Genomic DNA, 23,482 nt, shown 5'->3' on the forward strand with positions numbered 1-23,482 from the left:
TAGACAATAATGATTGCTTTAAAAGTTAGCATTAAGATAATAAATGAATATTGCAGTAGAGAAATACAATTAGGCTGAAAATGCCTGAAGTAACCCATACGGCTCAATATATATAATGTTGTTTATGTAACGCTTTATGATTTTTTAAGTACCTTTAAATTTTGGGGGCAGTGTTTTTCTATGGCCGTCAATTAAATCTTCAATTGTTTCCTCAATGGGGAATCCTACTAAGCAAACTTGTGCAGGAATGAACATTTGCGTAACAATGAAACATAAATCAACAAGCAAGCTACATTCACAGTCAAGACAAGTGTGACTAAAGAAGCAGAGAAGGGGAAAGATTAGAGGAAATTGTTGAAATGGCTGGTGACAGGGAATGAATTTGCCAAATTAAGTGGTTACCACATCATTCGTGATTCCTGGAACAAAAGGTCACTGAACTACCGACGAGGATGGGATTCGAACCCACGCGTGCAGAGCACAATGGATTAGCAGTCCATCGCCTTAACCACTCGGCCACCTCGTCACATGAAGCCCGAGCAAATTGAATTTCTTCCTCTGTGTAGTGTTCCCAGTGAGTCTTGTAGCAACATGATCTAATCGTTTTCTCCTGGTTTAATCCTCATAACTACAGTCTGAGTCAGGTGTCTTAATTAAGGCACATTTCACAACCACCATAAAAATGACGGATGTCACTTTGAGTAGTGAAGTTACTTGGCAAATACTCAATAATAGGTTGAACCAGTGCCGGCATTCGTTGGTAGACACAAAGCACCTGCTTTCTCAGGGACCCGGCTCCAGCCGGCCGCCCTGCTTGCCCTAGGGACACACTGGGCCCTTCGCGGGTCCTTCTGCCGCTTTATTCTGCATTCAAGGGGTTGATTTGCTTCCCGAGGTGATCTAAACGTTCACCTTACTTTCCTGTTTTCTGTGACGTGCCAGAAACCTGACTCTGCAACTCCTTTTCATTGGCTTCTGTAATTTGCCCGGGAGCCAAGAGATGCCCTCCTTTCTCTTGTTACTTTGGCTTTTGTTACTTTCACTAGGAGTCGGGACTGATCAGTCTGTGATTAATCAGCAACAGATGAGAACGTGGTTTGTTTTGTTTTTGTTTTAACAAAAATTAAACGTGCGCAGGCGCCCCGATGGCGCTCCTCTGGCTTTGATCAGGACAGTTAAAGAAAGAAAGTCTTTTTGTGTCTAGCACAAGATTGGCTCAGTCCAGCTGCTACGCGCGCTGGGAAGGGCCTGTGTGGGTGCGGGTAACCCCCTGGGGCGGGAATCAGTGTTTCGTGGTCCTAATTGTGTCTCTTAACTAAGCTACCTCACTACATCCAACCCCACCTTGGGAAGCAGAACAGTAACCCCTAACGTCCCTTCCAGCTCTGGCAACCTCAATTATAAAATGGTCCACAAAAAAAGAAGCCTCAGGCTGGGCGCGGTGGTTCACGCTTGTAATTCCAGCCCTTTAGAGGCCAAGATGGGTGGATTGCTGGAGCTCAGAATTTCGAAACCAGCCTGGGCATCATCGAGAAACCCTGTCCCTACAAAAATTGCAAAAATTAGCCGGGCGTAGTGGCCTGCACCTGTGGTTCCAGCTACTCAGGAGGTGGAGGCGGAGGATTGCGGGAGCCCAGGAGGCCCCGAGGCCACAGTGAGCCGTGAGCCCTGATTCCGCCATTGCACTCCAGCGTGGGCAACAGAGTAAGACCCTGTCACAAAAAAAAGAAAAAGGAAGGAAGGAAACAAGGGAGGAACGGAGGAAGGAAGGAAGGAGGGAAGGAAGGGAGGGAGGGAGGGAGGGAGGGAGGATGGATCTCACACGCGTGAGAGTTTGTGTGCTTTTTGATATTTGGCGCAGAATTTTGGAAGGGAAAGTTTTTCTTTCTACCTGAAGAATGTTGGTGCTTTTTTCCTCCCCATGAAATGTCCTACTTCTGTTCTCAGCTTTTTTGGGAAGGGCTCTTTTTTTCCTCTCACCCATGTTTCTTCACAAAATTAAAAATACCTTCAGTCAGCACAAAACTACCGTCAGGGGAACTTCATCCACAATACTGAATGAAACCATGATATTTGTTCCTTTGAGGGGGGCAAGTGTATTTCATTTTTTCTTACACTTTGAGTCATCCACTACCGCTTACATTCCTTGTTCAGAGACTCAGGAGCCACCTCATTTCATTACAGTAACTTTAGAACTGGTGACCAGGAGAAGCTTTGAGGACAGAATTTCTGCTATTAACTAACTAAATTTGACTTAGACCACTCTCCCTTTAACTACAGGACAGAGATTATATTTGAGTGATGATATTTTACACCAGTGCAAGAGTAAGCAAACAGTAACTATTGTTAAATGAATTAACGAAACGTTCTAGATTTCTAATACAAACTCTAAGCACCAGAATTGAGATACCTTAGAAAGGGTATTTTCTTTTTTTTTTTTTTTTTTGAGACGGAGTTTCGCCCTTGTTACCCCAGGCTGGAGTGCAATGGCATGATCTCGGCTCACCGCAACCTCCGCCTCCTGGGTTCAGGCAATTCTCCTGCCTCAGCCTCCTGAGTAGCTGGGATTACAGGCACACGCCACCATGCCCAGCTAATTTTTAGTATTTTTAGTAGAGACGGGGTTTCACCATGTTGACCAGGATGGTCTCGATCTCTCGACCTCGTGATCCACCCGCCTCGGCCTCCCAAAGTGCTGGGATTACAGGCTTGAGCCACCGCGCCCAGCCTGGGTATTTTCAATTAATTAAAACTTGTGGCTTAACAATACCAATTTTTTAAAAAAAAATCACAAAGTTGTGATGACTATGAGTTTGTTTCAGTAAAATGAGTAAAAATTATCTGGTAAATAGTAATCACTGAGTACATCATTTGACGTAATTGTTTTTATCACTAATAAATAAATTACTAATTAATGACATAAAAATATATGTGATTTAAAAAGGGAAGCCAGTAGGAAAAAAAAAGGACCAAAAATCATGTATGATCAATTCACAGAAGAAAGTAAAATGGTTAATGAACGCATTTGAAGATGCTTCGCTTGTATGTAAGGATATGCCATTTAAAACATTAATATCATATTCACCTCCTCTACTGCCACTTTAGATTTCTGAAATACTGTCGATGCAAGTATAAATTGGTCCACCAGACTAAAGCACAAGTTCATACCCTTTTTTCTTTCCTTTTTTCCTTAAACCTACTAGTCAATCCACTAGTAGAAAATTATGCCAGAGATAATACCTACTGAGTGTGAAATACACACAGACACACACATACATGCAGACACGTATAGTGCAGTGGAACACTAGTTTTAGTAGTTAAACATTAAAATTACCCAATGTCCACCAAAGTGGAATACTTAAATAAATTATGATTAAGTAAAACATTAAAATGGTATGTGATTATTAATAAAAATAACGCAGTTCTAAATGTAAGTTTGTAAATATTTTCCCACTTTTTTTTTTTTTTTTTTTTTTTTTTTTTTGAGACAGAGTCTCAGTCTGTTACTCAGGCTTCATGCAGTGGGACAATTTCAGCTCATTGCAACCTTCATGTCCTGAGTTCAAGCGATTCTCCTGCCTCAGCCTCCCAAGTAGCTGGGATTACAGGTGCCCGCCACCAGGCCCAACTAATTTTTGTATTTTTAGTTGAGATGGAGTTTAACCATGTTGGCCAGGCTCGTCTTGAGCTTCTGGCTCAAGTGATCCACACGCCTTGGCCTCCCAAAGTGATGGGATTACCGGCATGAGCCACTGTGCCCAGCCTATTTTCCCACTTCTAAGTTTTTTTAAAAAAGGCAAGTTGCAGAACAGTATGTATAGTATGGTTGCTTGTTTTACGTGATAGAGAGTTTAGATATTTAATATTGGTGAGGGCCATTTAGCTTCAGCCTCAATTTTATGAAGGTTCTAAACAGACTTTTCATGTTATCTTTAAAGGAGTCTTATGTATGTGTATATATTATAGATAAAACCACTGTGTATCTTTTGTTAAAGGTTTTCAATATTCCCAATATTTTCAAGTCTTATTTGGCATTTAATTTTTATATACCGAAAATGAACATGGAATGAACTTTTTGTGACTTCTAGAAGGCTCTGATTAACATAAAAAAATCCAGAAGGATGCATACTACTTCTTAACAGCTGGTATCTCTAAGAATGGGTCTATAAAGCTTTTTAGCTTTCTAGAACAGATAGTGCTGTGAGGAACCAGGGCACTTCGTGCTGGGGGAAGTAGAGCCGGTGCCCACTGCAGGGGGAGGAGGCTGGCAGTGCCTGCCTGGGCTGGACCAGCAGTTGCCCACTTGAGGTCAGTGGGGAGGATGGAGTGGGTGGGGTGGCAAGGGCTTTGGTGCCTTCTGGTGATGGGACCTTGATGCCAAGTGCCCCACATGCCAAAAAAAACCCGCAAGGCTCCGGCTCTCCCGGCGGCCGGGGCTCTGCGCTCGGGGCGGCCTCTCCGTCCGGAGCGGCCCTGAGCTCCACTCGGCATCGCTAACGGGGACAGTGGCTGCCTTAGGCTCTGGGACTAAGGAGGGGTAGGTGAGGTGTGACTTTTTTTTTTTAAGATGGAGTTTCACCATGTTGGTCAGGCTAGTCTTGAACTCCCGACCTTAGGTGATCCGCCCGCCTTGGCCTCCAAAGTGCTTGGATTACAGGCGTGAGCCACCACGCCCGGCCGAGGGGTCTGACATTTTAATAACTTTGTTGTCTGAGGGTTTTTTCAAAAAGGTATTAATTTTTAAAAATGCTTTGCATCAGCATTTTCAATACTTAACGGCCTATGCTTCATTAACGTTTTCCGTTTAAAACCTGGGTGCGGCCCACACACGTAGGACCTTCTGATTCTGTGATTCGCGCCAAAAAAGACCTGGACACCAGGAAAATGGGGGCGGAGTCCGCGGTGAGCTGGACGCCGGAGGCAGGGCATCGAGACGCGGAGTCCTAGACCGGCCCGGAAGTGCGTCTGCCAGGTCCGCGCTCGAGGAGGGGTCGGCGTCTTTCCCGCCAGGCCATTGTTCGTGCGGCGCTCCTAGCAACGCCGGGCCGGTAACCCCCGCTCGCACCTCGCGCCTTCCGGGTCTCGTGAGTTGGCGTGGGGACCGGGAATGGAGGCGGGGAGGGGAAGGTGGGGCTGGGAAAGGGGTGTCGAAAGTGAACTTCAGCCTCCGGGAAGTGGGAGCCGGAGGAGGGGGCGGCGGTTAGTGTCGCGCGGCTTCGGGCGTCCCCTAGACCAGGATGGTCATCCCCGACTGCGAGGACATTCCCCGAGAGGGAGTTGTGGGAAGACTGCGAGGCTAAAGGGTCACTTCCGTGAATAACGACCACAGGGTTAGAACTCTGGAAAGAAACTCTGGGCAGAGGAAGTTAAGGATAAATTGGACTTTGGCAGCCTTCAAGATGGAGAGCCCTGTATACCCTCTCACTTCTAGATTCTAGAAGCGAATTGAGGGGCGTTGAATGGACTGGTTGTCAAGTGCAGAATGTAACAGTTCCTCATTCCCTTTTCCTTAGTTCCTTGATTCTCAAACCTTAAAATACGTACAAATCGCTGAGGCGCCTGTTGAAGGTGGATATTCTAGGGCTCGCTGCACTTCTCTCCACGCCCAATTCACATTCCCCGGATGTCGCCGTAGGGCCGGTCAGGCTGGGATCCCCCTGCTGCGCGGTGTACTTCCTGACGTTTCGGAGGCACCCGTTTTGGAAACATCCCCTGGGTTTCGGGAGCTGCCTGGGTCTGAGGAGAAAACTTCTCCCTTGGGCTTCTTTGGCTTCTTATGATTATCCTCACAAAGAAGTTGACCTTGGGCAATCTACTTAACTTTCCCTGGCTTCCATCTCTTATCTAGTGAAATAATTATTATAATAAAACCTGACTGGGTAATTGTGAGAATTAAATATGGTCTTGTACCTGAAAGCATATTGTAGACTTGCGCAGTGTTGACTGTGACTCTTAAGTAGCAGCAGGGCAGTGTGGAAAGCTCACAGGACTTGCAGTCCACTAAAGCCTTTCTTTCTGTAAATTTAGTGAAAATAATACCAACTTTAAATGGTTGTTTTGAAGATTAAGAAAACTGAGGTAAATAGTAAAGAAAATGTTAGCTCATTCATTTAGTCGACAGTAACAATATTCCCATTTATTCTTTCTCTAATTTGATGTTTATACAGTGAGTTGAGACTTTTTATTCAGACTTTCTGAGTTACCTGTGCAGTCCCTAATTCATGGGATGTTTTCCTTTGTAAACTCTGTAAGGTATTATTGCTATTTATTTTTCACATAAACCCAGAATGATTTAAGAACTTGGCACAAGTTCACACAACTAGTAAATGTTAGGATCAGAATAAAACCTAGGTCTGGGCCAGGTGTGGTGGCAGACACCTGTAATCCCAGCACTTCTGGAGCACTTTGGGAGGCCAAGGTGGGAGGATCACTTAAACCCAGGAGTTTGAGGTTGCACTGAGCTATGATTATGCCACTGCACTCCAGCCTGGGAAACAGAGTGAAATTCCCCATCTTTAAAAAAAGAAAGAAAACCCACATCTGGGTAACTTGAAAGCCTATGCTCTTTGCACATTAGGAATATATATAGTACCATTATTTCCATCCTTTGGTCACCATGTCACTTTTCAGCGAATAGCTTTAGGGTCTATGATAATTGCTTGTATTATCAGTTTCTGTCATCAGCTATTGCCATTTTTCTGTATAAATAATTATTTTTACTGCTTAGGCAGGCACCTCCAAGGTGTGTCTTGAAGCATAGCTCCAGCTGGAGGGTACCTTTTAAGCTGTTCAAGGTCAAGATGAATACAAACTCAAAGGAGGTTTTATCCCTGGGTGTTGAAGTTCCTGAGGCATGGGAAGAACTTCTGACAATGAAAGTGGAAGCAAAAAGTCACCTTCAAAGGCAGGAATCCAGGCTGAAACGCAATAATCCACTAGCAAGGGAAATCTTCCGAAGGCACTTTCGACAGCTGTGCTACCAAGAAACCCCTGGACCAAGGGAGGCTCTTACCCGACTCCAGGAACTTTGCTACCAGTGGTTGAGGCCACATGTGAGCACAAAGGAGCAGATTTTGGATCTGCTGGTGCTGGAGCAGTTTCTGTCCATCCTGCCCAAGGAGCTCCAGGGCTGGGTGAGGGAACACTGTCCAGAGAGTGGAGAAGAGGCTGTGATTTTGCTGGAGGATCTGGAGAGAGAGCTCGATGAACCACAAGATGAGGTAGGAAGGGAGATTTGCTAGAGAAAAGGGTGTATTTTGAGATGCCAAGAATCCTTGTATCTGCTTTGTGTCTCCTTGACATTGGTAATAAAATACCTTTCTTCCTGTTTCCTTCTTTCTTGGAAGTGTTTATTTCAGACAGTTCATTTCTTCAAAAGTCAAATCTTGTCTTTTTGTCCCCAGATGGTAGCCCACAGACACAGACAAGAAGTCCTCTCTAAAGAGATGGTGCCTTTAGCAGAGCAGACGTTACTGAGCCTTCAGTCCCAGCCTAAGGAACCCCAGCTCACATGTGACTCTGCTCAGAAGTGCCATTCTGTTGGAGAGACAGGTGAGGGACAGGACTTATTTGATGTTGAACGAATCTCACCTGGTCAAGCAAAAACAAATAATAAACCCAGAGCTGGGGAGACAGGAGATCCAAAGACTCCTTACCAGATAACAGCAATGTTCAGTGCTTCTGAGAACCTAGTGTGCTCATTTTTGATCCTTCTCCCTGTGTGCAGACTTCTACCTGAATACCATCCTGGAAGCTCTCTGGACTTCTGATGCATAGTAAATTAGGAAGGCTTTCGGGGATCACTGTGGAGCAGAGCTTCAGAGAATGGACTTTAAGGTTTGACAGACAGGGTCAGATCCTGGCCTTGCCTCATGAAAGCTGCCTTTATTGGGCAGATTACTTAACCACTTGACCTCAGATCCCTCATCTACAAAATGGGATTGATAATAGCTTTGGTTTAGTTTATTTGTGCTGCCTTAAGAGAGTGACACAGACTAGGTGTCTTTAACAGAAATTTATTTACTCACATTTTTGAAGGCTAGTAAGTAGTCTAAGAATCAAGATGCCATCAGGTTTAGTTTCTGGTGGGGTCTCTTCCTGGCTTACAGATGGCCATCTTCTTGCTGTATCCTCACATGGCCTTTCCTTTATGTGCATAGAGAGAGAGAGCAAGCTCTGGTGTCTCATCTTCTTATAAAGACATACCTGTCCTACTAGATAGGGCCCTACCTTATAACCTCATAAAACTTTTAATACCTCCCTCAAGGCTGTATCTTCAGATATAATCATATTGATGGTTAGGACCTCAACCTAGGTGAGGGGATATAATTTAGTCCAGGTGTCCCCAAACCTTTTACACAGGGGGCCAGTTCACTGTCCCTCAGACTGTTGGAGGGCTGCCACATACTGTGCCCCTCTCATTGACCACCAATGAAAGAGGTGCCCCTTCCTGAAGTGCGGCAAGGGACGGGAAAAAGGGCCTCAGGGGGCCGCAGTTTGGGGACGCCTGATTTAGTCCATAACCAGTATGTACCTCAGAAAGTCATTGTGAGCATCAAATGCAAACAATTTATGAAAAGCACTTGGCATACATTATTCTTAATACATGGTCGCTATTGTCACCTCTCACCATTGCCACCCTTGCCGATTTGGGCTCATACTTGCAGTAGAAAGATAGGAGATATGCTTAGTAAGTGGCAGAATGTATGAGAAAATGCAATGAAATCACACTTTGCCATTTTCTTCTCTGTTATCTGAGTGGTGGTAGTAGCCACCCTTGTGGATACAGTACTGAACACTTGGGACTGAGTCAGCTGCTTTCCCAGTCTAGCTCTCTCTGCGGGAATTGGCTCCGGCTTGTCTAGTTTCCCACACATAAAATCATACCCTCCTACTGACTTTTTGTTAATCTTCTGACAATCTTTAGCAAAGTTCCGCTGTTTCCAGTTTCACATTACCCCCATATGCATCAAAGCTGCAACTTCCCTTGCCTCTTTGTCTCTAGCTTCTGTTTATTTCATTTGCCCTAGCAATTGTGGATTTCTATTACATGGAACACATCTCTTGATTTAAATTAAAGTGTATGTGTTGAGTAAATTCTGCGCAGACCTTCCTATAGCTCCCATGACTATCAGATTTTAATTGCTCCTGACATAATTTTCCCTCTTAATGAACTTCTTTCCAGTCAATTTCTTTGTTTCTTCTTCCTCTTTCTATGAACTTGGACCTTTTATTTTCTAGCCGCCACCTTTCTTCTGCCTTCCAAACTACATCTAGAACTTTGCTGAGAACCCCCTTTTCTAAGAAGCACATCTAAATTGTCCACCTATCCACTCATCCATCCATTCAACAAATGTTTGTAAAACATCTACTATGGCTGTCAGAGAGTATCCAGAGGGCATCTACAGATTGGAGAGTTCTCCCTGTAAGATATCAGTGCAGCTTGGCCGGGTGCGGTGGCTCAAGCCTGTAATCCCAGCACTTTGGGAGGCCGAGGTGGGTGGATCACGAGGTCAAGAGATCGAGAACATCCTGGTCAACGTGGTGAAACCCCGCCTCTACTAAAAATACAAAAAATTTAGCTGGGCATGGTGGCACGTGCCTGTAATCCCAGCTACTCAGGAGGCTGAGGCAGGAGAATTGCCTGAACCCAGGAGACGGAGGTTGTGGTGAGCCGAGATCATGCCATTGCACTCCAGCCTGGGTAACAAGAGTGAAACTCCATCTCAAAAAAAAAAAAAAAGATACCAGTGCAGGTATGTGTTACAAATTTAGGTAAAGCCAATATTATAAAACAACATATGTTTGAAATTACAAGGACCAAATTTAAGTTCCAGCTTTTCATCTTAGCCAAGCAATATTTAATAGGTAAGTTTGAGTTTCTGTTTAAGTTATGCTGATTCTTTAAAAATCTAAATAATACAAAAGTTTATGTAGTAACAAATGAAAGTTCTCCAAATCCTACTCCCTAGAGGTAACTACTCTTGTCACTTTGCTACATATTTTCCAGACATTTCTCTATATAGTCTGTCTACCCATACATGTATGTATCTTCCCATATTTTTCTATGGTTCTTTAAAGACATGGGATAACATCAAGGAGTTCTGTGGTGAGTCATTTGGATAATATGTCCGAAAGTGCTTCATAAGTCAAGAAAGTTGTATAAACAGTAATAAAAGGTGGGAAATGTCCAAGTTTTTGTATTCTACCCAGCTCCCTGGTACATTTCAGATTTAATATGAAGCTTGAGCAAAAGGGCAGTACTGATCCCACTTGTGGCCCATCTCTTCTGTATAGACACATTTTTACTTTCCAAACCTGTTGTGATCCCCCAGCTAAAAGGAGGAGGAGAGCCATGACCTAACAACAGAGGGGCTCTAAGTCTCACACGCCTACCTATTCTGGTGTGTGAGAGACAGGACAGATGTAGGAGAAAGTGGCAGATATTTAGGTCAAAAGAAGAAGGCTGGGTCTCTTATCCTTGGTCTTTTTCTGTGTAGTAAAGTGAAGTCAGACCTGGGAAACCGAAGACATTCTAAGGATACCATAGCAGCTGCTCTTTAGTGTGTAAACAGTTTGGGTCTGTTTCTCTCCATTCTGACTTTCAACTCCTTCAAGCAGAAAGGGTTTGATTGGGTTGACTGGACACAATTCAGTATGGACCAGTTCTATGGGGCAGCCTTTGATCTACATGCCAGTTCTGGGGGCCAGCCCATTGAGGCCATAGTCGTAGAATTGGTTTCAGTCCTTTCCCTTTTATATGTTCATTCATTCAACACATTTTTTGGGTGACTACTATGTGCCAGGCTTGATTCTCAGGGATAAAACAAAAGGATCCTTTCTCAGAGATTAGGTTGTAGCAAGAGGGAGAGAATAATAAACATAAAAATAAAGAGATGATACAGTGTGTTAAAAGGTGATGAGGCCATGGAATAAGGCAAAAATAGAACAGGATAAGGGAGATTAAGAATGCTATGGATGGCCGGGCGCGGTGGCTCAAGCTTGTAATCCCAGCACTTTGGGAGGCCGAGGCGGGTGGATCACAAGGTCGAGAGATCGAGACCATCCTGGTCAACATGGTGAAACCCCGTCTCTACTAAAAATACAAAAAATTAGCTGGGCATGGTGGCATGTGCCTGTAATCCCAGCTACTCAGGAGGCTGAGGCAGGAGAATTGCCTGAACCCAGGAGGCGGAGGTTGCGGTGAGCCAAGATCGTGCCATTGCACTCCAGCCTGGGTAACAAGAGCGAAACTCCGTCTCAAAAAAAAAAAAAAAAAAAAAAAAGAATGCTATGGATAACGCAAACAGATTGTGATATTAAATGGAAGAATTCAGATAGACCCAGTTGAGAAGGTGAGTTGAACAAAGACTTGAAGGAAGTGAGAGAGAGAGCCTTGCTTTGATTTGAGGTGAGAGCTTTCCAGGAAGAGAGAAACACTAGAGCAAAGGTCTTATGATGGGAATGTACCTTGGATAATTGTGGATTTGAAAGTCATAAAGTATGGTAGTCCCCACTGTTAAAGGGGGATACGTTTCAAGACCCCCAGTAGATGCCTGAAACCCAGAATAATACTGAACCCTGTATACTATTTTTTTCTATGCATACCTAAGATAAAGTTTAATTTATAAATTAAGCATCATAAGAGATAACAATAATAAGTGGACCAATTATAATAATATGCCAACCTCACTACTTTTGCACTTTGGGGCCACTTTGAAGTAAAATAAGGGTATGTAAACATAAGCACTGTGACACCGCAACAGTCAATCTGGTAACCAAATGGCTGCTAGGTGTGTAACAGGCAAGCAGCATGTACAGTGTGGATATGCTGGACAAAAGGAGGACTCGTGACCTGGGTGAGTCCAGATGACATGAGTTTTCATCATACTAAGAATGGTGCCAAATTTAAAACTTAGGAATTGTTTGTTTCTGGCATCTTCCATTTAGCATATTTGAACTGTGGTTTACTGTGCGTAGCTCAGACTTTGTAAGGCAAAACCACAGATAAGTGGGGACTACTGTACTGCCTGAAGAGCACCTAGAACAGTAGACATTTAATACCTGTTCTGAAAATGAATGAATAAGTACATGAAGTAACTTTCCTTGGAAAGGGTTACTTTGAGGTTATCTCAGGGAGAGAGGTCTAAGTGAAAACTCCAGAGAAGCCAACCTGATCTTTACCCATCCCTTCCCATGAAGAAGTATAAAAAAATACTGCCAGCCGGGTATGGTGGCTCACACCTGTAATCCCAGCATATTGGGAGGCCAAGGTGAGTGAATCACCTGAGGTCAGGAGTTTGAGATCAGCCTGACCAAGATGGTGAAACCCCATCTCTACTAAAAATACAAAATTAGTTGGGTTTGGGGGGTGTGTGCCTGTAGTTTCAACTACTTGGGAGGCTGAGGCAGGATAATCACTTAAACCCGGGAAGTGGAGGCTGTAGTGAGATGAGATCACACCATTGCACTTCAGCCTGGGCTACGGAGCAATACTCTGTCTCAAACAAACAAAAAACTTTCCCGGGCCAAGTCTACATGGGGATGAACTGACCTATGTTTTGCAAAAGAGGACAAACTTTCCTCCTTACCTTGGGGAAGGTGTTACCCCACTGGCCCTTCTGTTTTTAGCTCACTTGCTTTAGACTCAGGGAAAAAGTGACATTTACCTAGTCTTTTTCTTTGTTTCAGATGAGATGACCAAGACTGAGGACAGAGAGTTGGTGCTAAGGAAAGACTGTCTTAAGATAGTGGAACCACATGGGAAAATGTTTAATGAGCAGACCTGGGAGGTATCACAGCAGGATCTCCCACATAGAGAAGTTGGTGAACATAAGGATAGGATACAGAGGCAGTGGGGAAACCTCTCAGGAGAGGGGCAACACAAATGTGATGAATGTGGGAAGAGCTTTACTCAGAGCTCAGGTCTCATTCGACATCAAAGAATTCACACTGGAGAAAGACCTTATGAATGTAATGTATGTGGGAAAGCCTTCAGTCGAAGTTCTGGTCTTTTTAATCACCGAGGAATCCACAATATACAGAAACGGTACCACTGTAAGGAGTGTGGGAAGGCCTTCAGTCAGAGTGCAGGTCTTATCCAGCATCAGAGAATACACAAAGGAGAAAAGCCATATGAGTGCAACCAGTGCAGTAAGAGCTACAGTCGGCGTTCATTTCTCGTTGAACATCTGAGAAGCCACACGGGGGAGCGACCTCACCAGTGCATTGAATGTGGGAAAAGTTTTAATAGACACTGCAACCTCATTCGCCATCAGAAGATCCACACAGTGGCTGAGCTGGTCTAGGACTTGCTATGATCAAGTTTACCAGATCACCAGCCAAGTCGTGTGGAGTAGGTTGAGGCTAGAAAATGCCTCTCCTTTCCTTTCTCCATGAAGTATGTTTGAAACAAATATTGACTTGTGGCCCAGGGACTTCCTAAAAGGAAAGTTGGGTGTTCGAAGCTACTGTTTTCTCTTTTGTTCATTTTACTTGCTTATTTTTTTTTCTTTTTTATTGCATTTTAGGTTTGGGGGTATTTGTGAAGAACATGCAAGATTGTTGCATAGGTACACAAGCAGCAGTGTGATTTGCTGCCTTCCTCCCCTTCACCTATATCTGGCATTTCTCCCCATGCTGTCTCTCCCCAACTCCCCACCCCCCACTGTTCCTCCCCCATTTCCCCCTAACAGACCCCAGTGTGTGGTGCTCCCCTCCCTGTGTCCGTGTGTTCTCATTGTTCAGCACCCACCTATGAGTGAGAACATGTGGTGTTTGATTTTCTGTTCTTGTGTCAGTTTGCTGAGAATGATGGTTTCCAGGTTCATCCATGTCCCTACAAAGGACACAAAGTCATCGTTTTTGATGGCTGCATAATATTCCATGGTGTATATGTGCCACATTTTCCCTGTCCAGTCTATCATCGATGGGCATTTGGGTTGGTTCCAGGTCTTTGCTATTGTAAACTGCTGCAGTGAACATTCGTGTGCATGTGTCCTTATAGTAGAACGATTTATAATCCTTTGGATATATACCCAATAATGGGATTGCTGGGTCAAATGGAATTTTTATTTCTAGGTCCTTGAGGAATCGCCACACTGTCTTCCACAATGGTTGAACTAATTTACACTCCCACCAACAGTATAAAAGTATTCCTGTTTCTCTACATCCTCTCCAGCATCTGTTGTCTTCAGATTTTTTAATGATTGCCATTCTGACTGGCGTGAGATGGTATCTCAATGTAGTTTTGATTTGCATTTCTCTAATGACTAGTGATGATGAGCATTTTTTCATGTTTGTTTGGCCTCATGTATGTCTTCTTTTGTAAAGTGTTCATATCCTTCACCCACTTTTGAATGGACTTGTTTGTTTTTTTCTTGTAAATCTGTTTTAGTTCTTTGTAAATTCCGGATATCAGCCCCTTGTCAGATGGGTAGACTGCAAAAATTTTTTCCCATTCTGTTGGTTGCCGATTCACTCTAATGACTGTTTCTTTTGCCGTGCAGAAGCTGTGGAGTTTGATTAGGTCCCATTTGTCTATTTTGGCTTTTGTTCACAATGCTTTTGGTGTTTTGGTCATGAAGTCCTTGCCTATGCCTATGTCCTGAATGGTTTTGCCTAGATTTTCTTCTAGGGTTTTGATGGTGTTAGGTCTTATGTTTAAGTCTTTAATCCATCTGGAGTTAATTTTAGTGTAAGGTGTCAGGAAGGGGTCCTGTTTCTGCTTTCTGCACATGGCTAGCCAGTTTTCCCAACACCATTTATTAAACAGGGAATCCTTTCCCCATTGCTTGTTTTTGTCAGGTTTGTCAAAGATCGGATGGTTGTAGATATGTTGTGTTGCCTCCGAGGCCTCTGTTCTGTTTATACCTCCTTATTATTACTAGCTGTGTCCCTCTTATTTTTTATTATTATTTTTGAGATGGCTGCTAAACCCTTCTGATAATGTAATAAATGGCAGTGCTAGAGCTAACATGCCTGAAAGATTTGGTATCTGTGTTTAACTCCAAAGGTTAACAGAGCTCTACTGATGGTTTATAGCAAATGGGTCTTTGGTTTATAGTATAAACACCTTTTGCACCTTACTGCTTCCCTCTGACACCAACATGACTCTCCCTTGGAAAGTGACCAGCATGGGCTGTGTGCTTCAGTGTTTGCAGTGTGTCCATTTACTTAACCATAGTTGGTCTTCACAACAGCCACACAGGGAAATGAGCATTGTTACTATCCCATTTTACAGATGAGGAATCTAAGGCTCAGAAAATCTAAGCATTAGAGCCAAGGCTGAAACCCTGAACTTTTATTTTTAGTAGTGCTTTAATTTTGGAATAATTTTAGACTTACAGAAATGTTGCAAAGATAAAGTTCTCATATTTCCTTCACCTAGATTCCCCTAATGTTAACTTATAACATCACACCTTTTTTAGTCAAACCTTGGCTTTTTACTCCAAATCCCAGTTTCTTTACGATGTCATGCTTCATGCTGATAGCAGATTTCTACATTTAAGTTTAGTCATCTGCAACTCCCTTAAGAATTTTTCTAACACATCTTCAGTGTTAGAAAGTCATTTGTATCCTGAGTACCAGGCCACGTCGGAGAACTGGATTAATCCAAATAAGATGCTAGCTACTGTCTGAAATCTGTCTTTCTCTTTTTGCTTGGCTTAGTCTAGAGAAAAAATGTCTTCCCTGTGTAGATCTCTAAGAATAACGATTATACCCCAGGTGTGATGGTACAAGCCTGTAACCCCACAGCTTCGAGAGGCCAAGGCAGCAGTATTGCTTGAGGCCAGGAGTTTTAAGACCAGTCTGTGCAAAGTAGTAAGACCCTGTTTCTACAAAAAAAACTTAAAATAGCTGGGTGTGGTGATGTGTGCCTATAGTCCCCAGATACTCAGGAAGCTGAGGTGAGAGGATCACTTGAACTCAAGAGGTTGAGACTGCAGTGATCATGCCACTGCACTCCAGCCTGGCCACAGAGAGAGACCCTGTCTCAAAAAACAGGCCAGGCGCAGTGGCTCACGCCTGTAATCCCAGCACTTTGGGAGGCTGAGGAGGGCAGATCACGAGGTTAGAAGTTCAAAACCAGTCTGGCCAACATAGTGAAACCCCCATCTCTACTAAAAATACAAAAATTAGCAGGGTGTGGTGGCGCACACCTGTAGTCCCAGCTACTCAGGAGACTGAGGTAGGAGAATTGCTTGAACTTGGGAGGGGAGGTCACAGTGAACCAAGACCATGCCATTGCACTCCAGCCTGGGTAACAGTGAGACTCCATCTCAAAAAACAAACCACGCAAACAACAACAACAACAAAACCAGAAACCTTGTCTGTTAAAAAAAAAAAAAAAAATCAGTTACACTGCCTGCATCAACAAATTTTTAAAAAAATCAGACAAGGCTTACCGTAGCCTTAAGTGTTCTTCCCCAAAGGAGGCTCTTTCTCAGTGAAGTTTACTCATGGAGAGGAGGAATCTCCCCTTCTTAGGACTAAAGACTTGAGGCTTGAGGTTCCCCAAGGCTCTCTTTGCCTGCCCTCCCTTTACCTTTTGTGATTACTAACCTGCAACCCATCTCTTTCATCTATTTGACCTAATGTTCAGAGGTTTCCTGAGAGATGGAAAAATGCTACAATTTGCTGAGGACAAGTCCATACACAGTTTGAGCTTTGCACTGTTTTCAGTAACTTCTAAATGTGTTGCTGAGCAGCCAACTCTTGAATTGAGGATTGTATAACTTTTATGGCAGAGTCAAACAGAAGTGGAATACCATAGTGAACCCCCATGACTTCTTGACAAAAAGAATCAAACTCTGTACATTATTTGAGGAGATTTATCCTGAGCCAAATATGAGTGACCATGGCCTGTGACACAGCCTCAGGAGGTCCTGAGAACATGTGGCCAAAGTGGTTGGGGTACAGCTTGGTTTTATATATATTAGGGAGGTATGAGATGTCAATCAAATACATTTAAGAAGTACATTGGGTTGGTTCAGAAAGGTGGGACAACTCAGAGCAGGGGCTTCCAGGCTATAGATAAATGTAAACATTTTCTGGTTGACAATTGTTGAGTTTATCTGAAGATGTGGGGTTAATGGAAAGGAATGTTTAGATTAAAATAAAAGATTGTGGAGACCAAGTTTTATTGTGCAGAGGAATATCTCAGATAGCAGACAGAGAGCAGTTTGTAAAATATTTCTTATGGTACCTAAAAGGGTGCCTGGCTCTTAGTTGATTATCTCCTGGATCTGGAAAGAAAGGAAGGGAAACAAAGGGGGGTGGGAATTCTCTGTAGAATGTGGATTTTTCCAACGGGAGACTGTAGGGCAATATCAGGGTATGGGAAGGTAATATATTTTGGGGTTAAATATTTTTCCTTATCTCACAGTGTTACGCCAGAGTCAAAAGTAAATCACAATATATAGAGTCAAGTAAAACTGGTCTGATGAGAAGTTATGGTTTGTAGATCATGACTCCCTAGACCCCTTAGGTAGGAATTCAGGCCAGATTAAAAAAATCAGAGCCTAGTCCTCAAACTCATCACCCACCTTCAACAGTTATCAACTTGTAGCCTATTTTGTTTCATTTATGCCTCCCCTTCCCCCTTCTTCTTTTGGATATCTCTTAAGTAAACTTAAAACTTGATGCAGGTTGAGAACATGAAGCAGATCTGGTGACTGTGTCCTCTCTTGATCTAAGTCTCTATCTTTTTTCTTGTTTCTCCACTGAATGAGTGGCCAAGGAATTTGGATTCTAAGTCAAAACCCTTAGCAACACTTTCCCATCAGAGGGAAAATAAATTACCTAATACTTAATATCACCTAAGAACTCCACAAAATATCAGCTTGAACTGGCATCCATTTCTCTTTTTGGATCAGGAAAAAGTTTTACACATTGTAGGGAAGCCTAAGAAGAATTTTTGTGCCATTGTAGATTTTTTTTTTTTTTTTTTTTTTTTTTTTGAGACGGAGTTTCGCTCTTGTTACCCAGGCTGGAGTGCAATGGCGCGATCCTGGCTCACTGCAACCTCCACCTCCTGGGTTCAGGCAATTCTGCCTCAGCCTCCTGAGTAGCTGGGATTACAGGCATGTGCCACCATACCCAGCTAATTTTTTTGTATTTTTAGTAGAGACGGTGTTTCACCATGTTAACCAGGATGGTCTCGATCTCTTGATTTCATGATCTCGTGATCCACCTGCCTCAGCCTCCCAAAGTGCTGAGATTATAGGCTTGAGCCACCGCGCCCGGCCTGTAGATTTAAAGGATAAACTCCAGGATCTTCTGACAGAAATGTTAAATATAATACCTTCCTACACCAAACAAATATTATGGGAATTAGTTATTACTGATGACATTAATCATCTTGAGTGAGATGAAATTCAAAAATTTAAATGTTAAAGTAGCCTCTTCTCTTTTTTGTATGTCTCAGTATCACACTGTATAGTAAAAAAAGAGTGGACCAGGAGTCGGGACCCCTGTTAAGGAGTCCATGCCTAATCACTTCTAAAGTTTGGACCTTGGATAATCCCTTGGGTTAGGTTTCCCAGAAGTAGAGCTTAGGCATGCGTTCAAGTCTAGGGAATTTTGGGGAGCAAAGTAAGCTGCAGGAAAAAAATGAAGCGGAGAGGGAAAGCAAGCTATGGAAGAGGAAATGGGCTGACCAAGCCGTGGTCTGAACTTAAGTCTAGTTTAGTGTAATTTGGAAGAAGGATTTTTGGAACAAAACTTATCCTTGAGGCAAGGGGCCAGCTTTTTGTACCTCAGTCAGTCCTTGTGGACTGAGGGCTTCCTGGAGACCGTAGATTAGATTATCTCCGTTTGTCCAGGGACAATTATTCAGAGAAGGTGATGACTGTGAGCCATTAGCAGCCAGTGCTCAAGATAATCAGGAAATGGGTGCACTGACCTTCCTGGCAAGTGGAGAATGGGCATACTGACTTGGTGAAGGGGACCTAGACGTGATACCACTGACATCTGTCACCACACTTAACCTCAGGCCCCAGTTTCTTCACCTCTGCTTCTATTTGTAGAATTGTTTTTGAAAAATAGCAGATAGCAATTACAGTCCTATAAATGACAAGGATATATCCTAAGAAATGTGCTCTTGTGTGATTTTGTCACTGTGCGAGCATCATAGAATGTACTCACGCAACCTAGGTGGTATACCCTACTACACACCAGGGCTAGATGGTATAGTCTGTTGCCCCTAGGCATGCTACCGAGCTGAATACAGCAGACATTTGTAGCATAGTGCTGTATTTGTGTATCTAAACATAGACAAATATAGTAAAAGTGCGGCATAAAAGAAAAAAAATATTATACCTGTATAGGACACTTACCATGAATGCAGTTTGCAGGACTGGAAGTTGCTCAGGGTGAGTCAGTGAGTGAAGAGTGAATGTGAAGACATTATACTGCTGTAGACTTTATAAACATTGTACACTTTGACTACATCAAGTTTATTTTTTAAATATTTGCTAATACCATCACTACAAACACATGAATAATGCATTGCGCTAAGCTGTTAAGATAGCTACAATATCACTAGGTGACAAACATCATTAAGTGGCACATGACTATATGAAAGGACAATGAATCTATAAAATGCATCAAACAAAGAAAAGGAGATATTACCACATTTGCATATAATATGCCAAAGGAAAAGGAGTATCTGACATACTGGTGAGTTTTAATTGAAGTTTTTATGAGACTTTTTCTTTTGCCTCATTTTTTTTTTTATAAAAGTGTTATTACAGACTATACTGATATGGGTTTCAAAAGTAAATTAATATTAAAAAGTAAAGCCTTCTGTATTGAATGAAATTCTCCATTTTTCATATATATTTTTACCCAAATTAATCATCTAATTATATGTAAATTCCATTTGTTCTGCAACAGTCTCTCAACTCATCCATCTAAATGTTCTTTGATCCTAACTTCTTTTTTTTTTTTTTTTTTTTGAGACTGAGTTTCGCTCTCGTTACCCAGGCTGGAGTGCAATGGCGCGATCTCGGCTCACCGCAACCTCTGCCTCCTGGGCTCAGGCAATTCTCCTGCCTCAGCCTCCTGAGTAGCTGGGATTACAAGCATGCGCCACCATGCCCAGCTAATTTTTTGTATTTTTAGTAGAGACAGGGTTTCACCATGTTGACCAGGATGGTCTCGATCTCTTGACCTTGTGATCCACCCGTCTCGGCCTCCTAAAGTGCTGGGATTACAGGCTCGAGCCACCGCGCCCAGCCGATCCTAACTTCTTTCCTTCCCTGCTCTTCCCCCCACCTCACTACCTCTATTCTGCTCTCAAAACATCTCCCTCAATTGTTTCTTTAGCTCTGTGTGAGAACTAACGTTGAATTTTAAAAATAATATTGTTGTGAAAAAGAAGAGTTTTATTTTTTCTCTTGCTTATTTCCCTTTCTTGTCTAGATGTACTGGCTAATCTCTCCTGGTGTTGAGTAGAAATCATACTAATTGTCATTCCTGATTTTGAATGGATTCGTCTAATGATTCATACCATATTTGCTGTGAGTTTCTGATAATTATCCTCCATAACATTAAGAGCATTGCCATTTAGTCCTCATTTACTAAAAGTCATTGTCACAAATGGGTATTGAATATTATCAAATAATGTTTCTGCATATGTGAAAATGATACCATAATTTTTTCCTCCTTTGATCTTAATTTGGTGAATTAACAGACTTTATGTTAGAATATCAGTTTTTCAAGTTTTTTTGTTTGCTCTATTTTTTTTTTTTTTTTTTTTTTTTTTTTTTTTTTTTTTTGAGACAGAGTATTTCTCTGTCACCGAGGCTGGAATGATGCAGTGGCACTATCTCAGCTCACTGCAACTTCTGCCTCCTGAGTTCAAGTGATTCTTGTGCCTCAGTCTCCTGAGTAGCTGGGATTAAAGGCTTGTGCCACCACACCCAGCTAATTTTTGTATTTTTACTAGGGTTGGGGTTTTGTCATGTTGGCCAGGTTGTTCTCAAACTCGTGGCCTCAAGTGATCCATCCGCCTTGGCCTCCTAAAGTGCTGGGATTACAGGTGGGAGCTACTCCACCTGACCTGACGTATTGATTATTGGGAGAGGTTTGTTAATACTTTGCTGTGGGGAAAGACTTGTCAGTTTCTCCTTGTGTTATGTTAATTTTGCTTTGTATATTCTAAGTTACAACTTTAGGTATATAGAAGTTCAGGAATTGCATGTCTTCTTGAGGAATTATTCCTTTAATCATGATGTTGTTTATCTAACAATACTTGTGTGGTCTGGTATTAATGTAACTAGGCCAAAATCTTTTAGAGTATATTACCCTATTATCTCTTTCTCATCCCTTTGTGCATATAAAGATAGATAGATAGATAGATAGATAGATAGATAGATAGATAGATAGATATTGACATGGAGTCTCACTCTGTCACCCAGGCTGGAGTGCAGTGGTGCGATCTTGGCTCACTGTAACTTCACCTCCCTGGTTCAAGCAATTCCCCTGCCTCAGCCTCCTGAGAAGATGGGTTTACAGGTGCATGCCACCACACTCAGCTACTTTTTTTTTTACTTTTAGTAGAGACATGGTTTCACCAGGTAGGCCAGACTGATCTCCAACTCCTGACCTCAGGCAGTCCGCCTGCCTTGGCCTCCCAAAGTGCTGCGATTACAGGCATAAGCCACCACGCCTGGCCTGCATTTTAAAAAACGATTTCCTTTGGACATCAGTGCACAGAATTGTATTATTTATATTCCTTTATGTGATTCATAATACCCTGATACATTGGTCCATGCATTTTTTTTAGTCTATTCTCTCATTGCTCTAAAGAAATACCTGAGACTAGGTAATTTATAAATAAAAGAGGTTTAGTTGGCTCATAGTTCTGTAGCCTGTACAGGAAGCATGATGCTGGCTCTGCTTGGCTTGGGGAGACGTCAGGAAGCTTACAATTGTGGCAAAAGGTGAAAAGGAGTAGGCATGTCACATAACCAGAGCAGATACAAGAGAGAGGGGAAGATGCCACACACTTTAAACAGCCCAATCTCATGAGAACTCATGATTGCAAGGACAGTACCAAGGGGGATGGTGTTAAACCATTCATGAGAAACCCACTCTCATGATACAATCACCTCTCACTAGGGCTTGCTTGTGATATTGGGGATTATAATTTGACATGAAATTTCATGGGGATACAGATTCAAACCATGTTTGATTATTACTTTGTTAATTTGGGTAGTTATTTTTAATAATTAAATTAGCCATCTTTAACCTACCACGCAAAACAAAAGACCTGGAAAACCACATGTATGTCTAATCATTTGATACTCCTTATTTCAGCCACCTGACTTCTTCCGATTGAGGGAACATCATCCTGAATCCCAATTTTATCATGTCTTGCTTTTCTTTTTTATATATAACTTTATTACATATATATACATTCCTAAATAGTATGTTTTATTTTAATTGATTGTAATATCCTTTTATAATATTTTTATGTCCAAATCTTTTAGCCAGGAATCAATTTCATCCATAGATATTTGTTATGATTATTGATTTATTTCTACCATCTGATTTTGTCATTCCATTTTTTAATTATCTTCCTTTGATTTTTTTGTTAGTGCCTGTCTTGTGTTGATTATATTGTCTTATTTTCCCCCTATTTACATGTTTGAAAACTATACATTTTATACATGGACATAAAATCTCCATATGCCCACCTGACTTGTGAGATTATGAAGCTATTCTTTTCCCCACCTTTCTGCATATTATACAAAACTTGGAATGCCTCCTATCAACCTTATCCAATTTTTTTTTTTTTTTGAGACGGAGTTTTGCTCTTGTTACCCAGGCTGGAGTGCAATGGCGCGATCCCGGCTCACTGCAACCTCTGCCTCCTGGGTTCAGGCGATTCTCCTGCCTCAGCCTCCTGAGTAGCTGGGATTACAGGCACGCGTCACCATGCCCAGCTAATTTTTTGTATTTTTAGTAGAGACGAGGTTTCACCATGTTCACCAGGATGGTCTCGATCTCTCCACCTTGTGATCCACCCGTCTCGGCCTCCCGAAGTGCTGGGATTATAGGCGTGAGCCACTGCGCCCGGCCCCCTTAACCAATATTATATAACATTATTGTTTAATATTTTATTTCTACTTGGTTTTAAGCTTTCCTTCCAAAGTTATCATTGTTATTATTGGATTTTTATCATCAATGATTAACTAGATTTCCATGTATACATTTTAACAAATTGGTTTACTCACTGGGGCTTTCTTGAATATTCATTTTTCTTTTCACTGAAGCACATGTTTCAGTGGTTTGTTTAGGTACTGCAAATTCTCTCAGAATCTCTCAGAATTCTTTCTAAGAAACATGTTTTATTTAACCCTCACCCCTGAATAGTAGTTTCCATGTGTCTGCAGTAAGTTAAAGAGCCCTTATTAACTCGGTCTGCTCAGAAAGTGACACTTGTATTGTTCAACACTTTTAAGTATTTTTTTTT

At 42.3% G+C, this 23,482-nt stretch overlaps 2 protein-coding genes and 1 non-coding gene across 4 annotated transcripts in view; 2 read left to right on the forward strand and 1 right to left on the reverse strand.

The window, feature by feature from the left end:
• Positions 1-444: 444 nt before the first annotated feature.
• On the reverse strand, positions 445-526 carry TRNAS-GCU (transfer RNA serine (anticodon GCU)). The gene has a single exon. It is a non-coding gene; the product is annotated as a tRNA-Ser (tRNA).
• A 4,483-nt stretch (positions 527-5,009) lies between these two features.
• The window catches only part of ZSCAN26 (zinc finger and SCAN domain containing 26), a 62,110-nt gene continuing 43,637 nt past the window's right edge, over positions 5,010-23,482 (forward strand). The window contains exon 1 of the mRNA XM_074398595.1: positions 5,010-5,084. The gene's annotated coding sequence lies outside the window, so the exon portion shown is untranslated. The remainder of the gene's footprint in view (positions 5,085-23,482) is intronic.
• Positions 5,014-20,734, forward strand: ZSCAN9 (zinc finger and SCAN domain containing 9). 2 transcript variants are annotated; one of them, XM_010332703.3, is made up of 4 exons: positions 5,014-5,084; positions 6,732-7,220; positions 7,404-7,551; positions 12,691-20,734. In XM_010332703.3, the coding sequence occupies exons 2-4, from the start codon at positions 6,801-6,803 to the stop codon at positions 13,305-13,307; spliced, it is 1,185 nt and encodes a 394-aa protein (XP_010331005.2). In that variant the 5' UTR covers positions 5,014-5,084; positions 6,732-6,800; the 3' UTR covers positions 13,308-20,734. The 2 variants fall into 2 exon arrangements, with proteins under 2 accessions (XP_010331005.2, XP_003944771.2); XM_003944722.4 differs by having other exon boundaries at positions 5,020-5,084; positions 6,728-7,220.

This window comes from Saimiri boliviensis, chromosome 4, assembly GCF_048565385.1.
Source record: "Saimiri boliviensis isolate mSaiBol1 chromosome 4, mSaiBol1.pri, whole genome shotgun sequence".
NCBI classification, from domain to species: Eukaryota; Metazoa; Chordata; class Mammalia; order Primates; family Cebidae; genus Saimiri; species Saimiri boliviensis.

Bases quoted from the DNA above. Each gene is read 5' to 3' on its own strand.
- ZSCAN9 (XM_010332703.3), top strand. From the start codon at position 6,801: ATGAATACAAACTCAAAGGAGGTTTTATCCCTGGGTGTTGAAGTTCCT. The intron at 7,221-7,403 runs GTAGGAAGGGAG...TTTTGTCCCCAG, and splicing joins TCGATGAACCACAAGATGAG to ATGGTAGCCCACAGACACAG. The intron at 7,552-12,690 runs GTGAGGGACAGG...TCTTTGTTTCAG, and splicing joins CCATTCTGTTGGAGAGACAG to ATGAGATGACCAAGACTGAG.